The sequence below is a fragment of the Rhyacophila brunnea genome, unplaced genomic scaffold, assembly GCF_057557595.1.
Source record: "Rhyacophila brunnea isolate RB1 unplaced genomic scaffold, BYU_Rbru_1.0 scaffold_14, whole genome shotgun sequence".
Taxonomy (NCBI): Eukaryota; Metazoa; Arthropoda; class Insecta; order Trichoptera; family Rhyacophilidae; genus Rhyacophila; species Rhyacophila brunnea.
Window position 1 is genome coordinate 28,578,260 of NW_028232796.1, and position 6,422 is coordinate 28,584,681.

Genomic DNA, 6,422 nt, shown 5'->3' on the forward strand with positions numbered 1-6,422 from the left:
AGTGTTCACTGTTTATGTCGGATCTCCAAAGCCTACCTCCACCCTTCGCCACTGCTTGATACATAGCTCTAAGAAGGACAATTAATTGCTGGACAAATCTACTCATCCAGTATTACCTAAGAGGTAGAAAATGGACAAAAGGTAGACCTTGAGGCTGCTATAGTTAAGTTTTACTGAATTGCATGATAGAGATGCATTCATCCAGCAGTGAATAGATTCAGACTGATGATGATACATTTATTATTATATAAAACATTGTATTTTATGTTCCAGCGGGCTACATGTCCTTGACGTCAATCATCCTGGTGGACTTATTGGGCTTGGAGAAGCTGACAAACGCATTTGGTCTGCTCATCATGTTCAGGGGGGCAGCTGCCATTGTCGGTTCTCCGCTTGCAGGCGCTGTTTACGATGCCACTAAGTCTTATTCCACCTCCTTCTTCATGGCTGGAGCCTTCTTTGGCATCGCCACCATCACTAGTTTCATAGCACCACTCATGAAAAGGTATAGTTCGTTTTAGATTAAAAGATATATTTATTTGACTACGTATTATTTTCGACCTTATCCATGGTGTAAATGTGAACTCAAGAACTCACTCTTTGGTTGTGTTGATGTAAGTATGTATTCCTTATAATGATTAATATTCAAGATATCGGTAGCATGAGTTGTTTATTCTTCCAAGGTGTAAAACTAACCAGCCATCGGTTGATATCATTTAAGGGGCTCGTAAACGAGCCACTTTTTATGGCAATTTGATACGGCAATTGTGTCGCCGTTAATTGTTCCCCAAAACAAGACAATAGTAGTCTACGTTGCAGAAACTTTACGTCTATTGCCCATGCTTTCTGGCAACATGGTTGGTCGATATATGTAATATCAAACGCAATCGAAAATACGGCAATAATTGCTAGATAAATCTATTTTATTCTCGCTCTGCTCCATGTATGCGTCTCTGTTTGACCTCACCCCTAGAAACAATAAAAACATTAGTGACAGCCGATTTGACAATACATTATTATAATTTTTCGCTGTGACGTTATTAATATTATTATGGTGTTATTACTAATCGTCAATTCACACTACGTACAATGAATAAATGAACAAACCACAAGGTAATAAGCTTATTAACGAGGTTTATTTACGTCTTGAACTATGGAACGTGGAAGCCAAACTATATAATAATCAAAATATGAAAAGGCCAATTATCAAAGTTGCACAAACGTCTGGATCTGGAACAATGTGAGCAATCGAAGAGTTGAACACCCTGAACATTTAACTCCTGTATGAATATCCAGTTGGCAAAAATCAAAGAATGACTGGCAGTATAATAGTAATCAGTGTTGCTTTCTACATAACTGTATCTACTTTCTTTTTCTTCGCACTAATTGTATTTAACAAATCGTCGCTATAGGATTGGTTTTCCGAATATCCGTTTTTGTCGAAATCGACCTCTTAATGCAGAATGTTTTTTTGTATCTAATTGGACGAGAACCATCCCTTTCTTTAAATTACTTTTTAATGGAAATGAATACATCATTCATATGCTGTAAAAATAACAATTTAAATATCTCCATGTATTTAAATATAGGATTATGAAATTTGTTTTTCATCTCCTGAACATTTGGTCTATTCGGCAAACCAATCCTACAGCGACGAAATACCTACTAAAAGTAAATTTTTGTCATTCTTGTAAAGTTTTAAAATAAATAATTATCAATAACTAATTTCTGGTTTATATTACTTATTGTTCCACGTTTGTTTAAGTAGGACCTGATCCAAATCCTTATTTTATTTTAGATTTGTTTATGTGATTATTTAGGACGAGATATGGTGCAGAAACTTCATTGCCGGCCGTTGTTGTCACGTGTACGCACTGAATACATCAGCCTCACTTGTCCAACACTGATGACGGGTCATACATTGCCCAGCAACTGGGCAATAGTTGCACAATTTTTTTGGCAATTGTACCGGCAATCTGCAATTTTCGATGTTCGTTTATGGACCCCTTTAGTAAGGCACCGGTTGTGCTTAAACAAATTGCCTCAGACATTGATATATTTCACTACATGTGAGGCAAATTTAGATGGTTTTTATAAGTTTTCCTTTAACAAAATGTAATTAACAAGACTTGAGTTTTGAGAATTGTATATTATTTTTCATATTATTATATAATATAGTCTGATAAAACCATTTTAAAAATATACTAGCATACAATGTTCCTTCTAATTTTTTGATTATATGTGCAGATCATAAACTCATTCTATAATATATTCACCATTTTCTAGTATAGATAAGTGTAGTCCTCAAATTATCAAGCCGCGAAAGGGCTCTGCAAATACAAATGGTGATTTCCGTTTTGGGATCATTTATGACGTGATTATCATGCGCAGAACATTGTTTACAAGTGGCAACAATCATGTATGCTGGATGTTTTTAACAATTTTCATATTTGAACAACCTGTTCTACTGAATATTATTTTATTTTGTACTATATAGTTTACTAGTACATAAAAACACAAGTAGACATTAGTACACGAGCACTAATAATTAATTATTGATACTATCAATCATGTGCTTTCGAAATACTTGAACTTTGATCAAGATAATTAATATTTGTTCACCAAATTAATATATTAAATTACGTTTACTCATATGCCATTTATTTACCTTGTGCAGTCACAATCTACAATCAGATATTTAAAAATAGATTATAGACTAGTTAAGTCTTACAGGCGTCGTCTGCTAGATATAATCTAACAATCTTTTAAGAAATTTAATATCTATTATTATTTTATTTTTAATCCAACTAAATTGAACTGATAAGATTGATTTTAGTACCTGTGAAAGATGAATGCAGTAGTCCGGATATAAGTATGTCTTATATATAATATATATATGTCAAAGAATGGGGGCTATGTAGTTTCGCAGATTGCCGCTAATATGTCCATAGCCATGATATAATAGTAACGCTCAGTGCTCGAAATGGAAAAGTTTACAAACCGGAGCGCTCGACATTTTTCTGAAGATATTTACATATTTATCAAATTTTATATGTATTTCATAAAAATAAGTGTGTTTGATTTTCTATTTATATGGATTATCTAGTTCAGACGGTCAAATTATCTTGTCCACGAGACGGAGCGATAGTCTTACCGATTTCACGAACAGGAACGGCGCTCCGGTGCGCTGCGGTCCATTTCGAGCCCTGGTAACGCTGTAAGAGCCAAGTTTTGAAAAATGTCACTGAAAATAGCAACATACTCGTAGGCACACCACTTTTAAGAAAATTACCGGCGTTTTCAAAGATCTGTCTTCATTATATTTGGCACTACAACCCTTGGTAGATCTTGGCCTCCATGGAAAATTTTTCCCATCTTTGAATTGATCAAGTGCTGTCAATTATCAATTAGTTTGACCGAGGATCTATGAATCCACTGTAATGCAGTTCAGCCATCCCAGTTTTGGGCGTCCAGGTTTTCTTTTGCGCACATTGCATGTATTGACGATCATTCCTCCGGCTTTCTATGCTTTATTCTATGGTCAAAAGGATGGATAGTACCGAGTTGGATTTAAAGACCTTGGACGTCCAAAACTAACAAACCTTTGGACAAATCTTGAATGGGATTATAGCAACCGGCAGAAGAGAAAGAATGTTCTAATATGTTACCTCAATTATTATTTCAGATGTGTAAAACCAGACGTGACGCAGCAGATGCCCGATGCGCTCACACCGATCGATGAAGATGAAGAAATGGACGAAGAAGATCCTGACGATACTCCCATCACGATGGGAAAGCATCCTTCCTCCAACGGAAACCAGCTGCCGCAGATCACCCACACGGCGGCCAGCCCCATGAACCCGGAACCTCCCAGCAAGCCTGGTGATCACGTGGCCAAGAAGCTCATCGACAGAAACGGAACCGAGATGAGCGAGATCAAGCAAATCGAATCCGTCTTGTAATTTTCTTTGTTCTGTTAAATGTTTAGTTTCGCTCATTTGAAATGACATTGCGTCTCGTAAGTTAAGCTTTAGGGTTATCGGTGGTCGTGCTGAAAAGTGATATGTTGTAAATTGGAAACGAGGACGATTATATAATTACGAATCATAGGTGCGTATCGAATTATGTCACATTTTGAAGGAGATATCGATGTTTGTTGTCGTACAGCGACAGAAAAGAAATGGGTATATTTTAATGTCAAAACAAAATTATTGAAAGGCATGTAATCATATAATGATTGAAAGAGATTATACGTTGACAGTAAAAATGATCAATTAGAATCATTCTTAGAATGGAGATGTATTATAACGACAGTTCGATGGACAGCTGATAATGTCAAAGATATTATCTAGAAGTGATAGGATTATGTACAAGAGAAATAATGATATATATGTGAAGATGAATAAGATTGTAAATAACTACACCGATGTATAGGTGAAATTAATTCGAAATAATTTTGTCTGCTGTGGAGAAAATGTCAGTTATGAAAAAGTTATTCAGCAATGAACCTATTTTAGACAATAAGGCAAAAATGAGACAGTTAATAAAATTGATTTGGACATTGTATAATATATTTTGGTAATCCTTGACTTCTTTGGAAAGAGTATTTTTCATAAAGAGATTTACGAAATATATAAAAAAAAATAATTGGTGCACAAAAACGTATATTTCTTACAATACTAATTAAGTAGCGATGTGGAGAACTGAAATGGAATTGATATGGATATTATAATAAGACATTGATCGATTGCTCCTCTGAAAATGGGAGAATACGTTCAATTACGAGCCATTGGAAGTACTGGCCCAATTAAATAATCACGATTATTACCTAAAACCGACAACAGTTACAAACAAACCGACCGCAAGATCGCGCCGTGGAGATTTTTTTATACGCTTTTCTAAAAACTCACTCTTGATTTAAAATATTGATCTTGCTTACCAATATGCTATGAATTAATATTTTAACGGCACTTCCATTAAGCTTTAGTACAAAATACACCTTACCAATTAATAAGACGAATGAAAGAGCTTCTTGTAAGCCTAATAATGAAGTTATGGCTATTGTCCTACGCGCGAGCCATCAATGAATATTTACTACAATATTATATGAGAAAAATATACATCACATGTATATGAATTATTCTTATTTGGATTACTAACTGTCAAACTATAATGAAAGCAGAATTTAATGATAGAATGTATTAAAAAAACCCAGAAGAAAAGTTAGGGTTAATGTATTTTAAAAGTAGGTACATAACAAAAATATTGTTTACAAAAATACACAGGGGCAACTATTGAATTATGAGTGTTGTACCATACTTTAGAAAAATTTGTAAACTAATTTACTACTATGTACTAAGTACTGAAAGCATTATATCCATTATGAGAGAGATTTCTCTCCTTATTTACATCAGATTCATTTTATTTTTTAAATATTGTCATGTTTCAATTAGTCCCATCTCTTCTCTTGACGAATCAAGAGCATTGTTTATAAGACATTTTGTAAATGGAGTTACCTAACTCATCTACACCTTGAAAAATAGAATACCACTTGACAAAAAACTCTGCTGCATCTATGGCAACGCTCGAAATGGAAAATTTACTAACCGGAGCGCTAGATAATTATCTGAAAATATTAACATATGTACATAATTTTATGTATATTTTATGTTGGATTTTTTGTTATATATTGCGCTAAGGATACTAAATTTGGGATAGGGACAAATGAAAAGAGTTGTTCATGGCAGTTGAACTAAGAATCAACAGTTGAGGCATTCATGGATGATTCATTATGAATTCTGTCATTTTTTAATATACTTACAACTAAAATATTGTAATGAATAAAATAATGCTATCATTTCTACTATTTGAAATTTATGAGTTCAAAATCACCATTTATACGATGTGTAAGCCAACTGTCAAAAAATATGAGTTTGGGAGTATAAGATGTCAGTTACAACTATTAAAGAAGAATAGTTGACCGTGATTTGATGAAGATCTTGTTGGATTTATTGGAAAGTTACACAAACAAACAGGCAGAAGTGTTTAAGTATATTCTATCATTGACAGTGAGTAATCAAGAAAAGTTTATTAAGTAATAAATAGCAGAAAATAATAATTGTGTATAAAGAAGACATTCAATAGGTATTCTTTATTATTATTAATGGTATCGTGTAAAAAAAAGAAACTCAGTTGATTCCAAATTATATTATCGTAAAATCAGTGTTAATGCCTGTAAATGCTTATAAGCATGGCTTTGATTTAATAATACAAAACCTGTTTTCTTTCATAAAGAATTTAGGCACTAAGGTAAAAATGAAAATAATTAAGATCATATCTCTAGTGCTAAATGTGTAAACTTTTAATTTTTACTGAGAATGACTATTATAATGTGTATTAGAATCAATACGATAATAATTTTA

The 6,422-nt window shown here is 33.4% G+C and overlaps 1 protein-coding gene across 2 annotated transcripts in view; it reads left to right on the forward strand.

Annotated features, from left to right (window-relative positions):
• LOC147075835 (monocarboxylate transporter 14) overlaps nucleotides 1-5,550 on the forward strand; it is a 212,382-nt gene extending 206,832 nt beyond the window's left edge. For both annotated transcript variants that reach the window (XM_085942157.1, XM_085942156.1), the window contains exons 11-12: nucleotides 274-505; nucleotides 3,686-5,550. In XM_085942157.1, the coding sequence (XP_085798283.1) occupies nucleotides 274-505; nucleotides 3,686-3,962 (509 nt within the window). In that variant the 3' untranslated portion in view covers nucleotides 3,963-5,550. The remainder of the gene's footprint in view (nucleotides 1-273; nucleotides 506-3,685) is intronic.
• The last annotated feature ends 872 nt before the right edge of the window (nucleotides 5,551-6,422 follow it).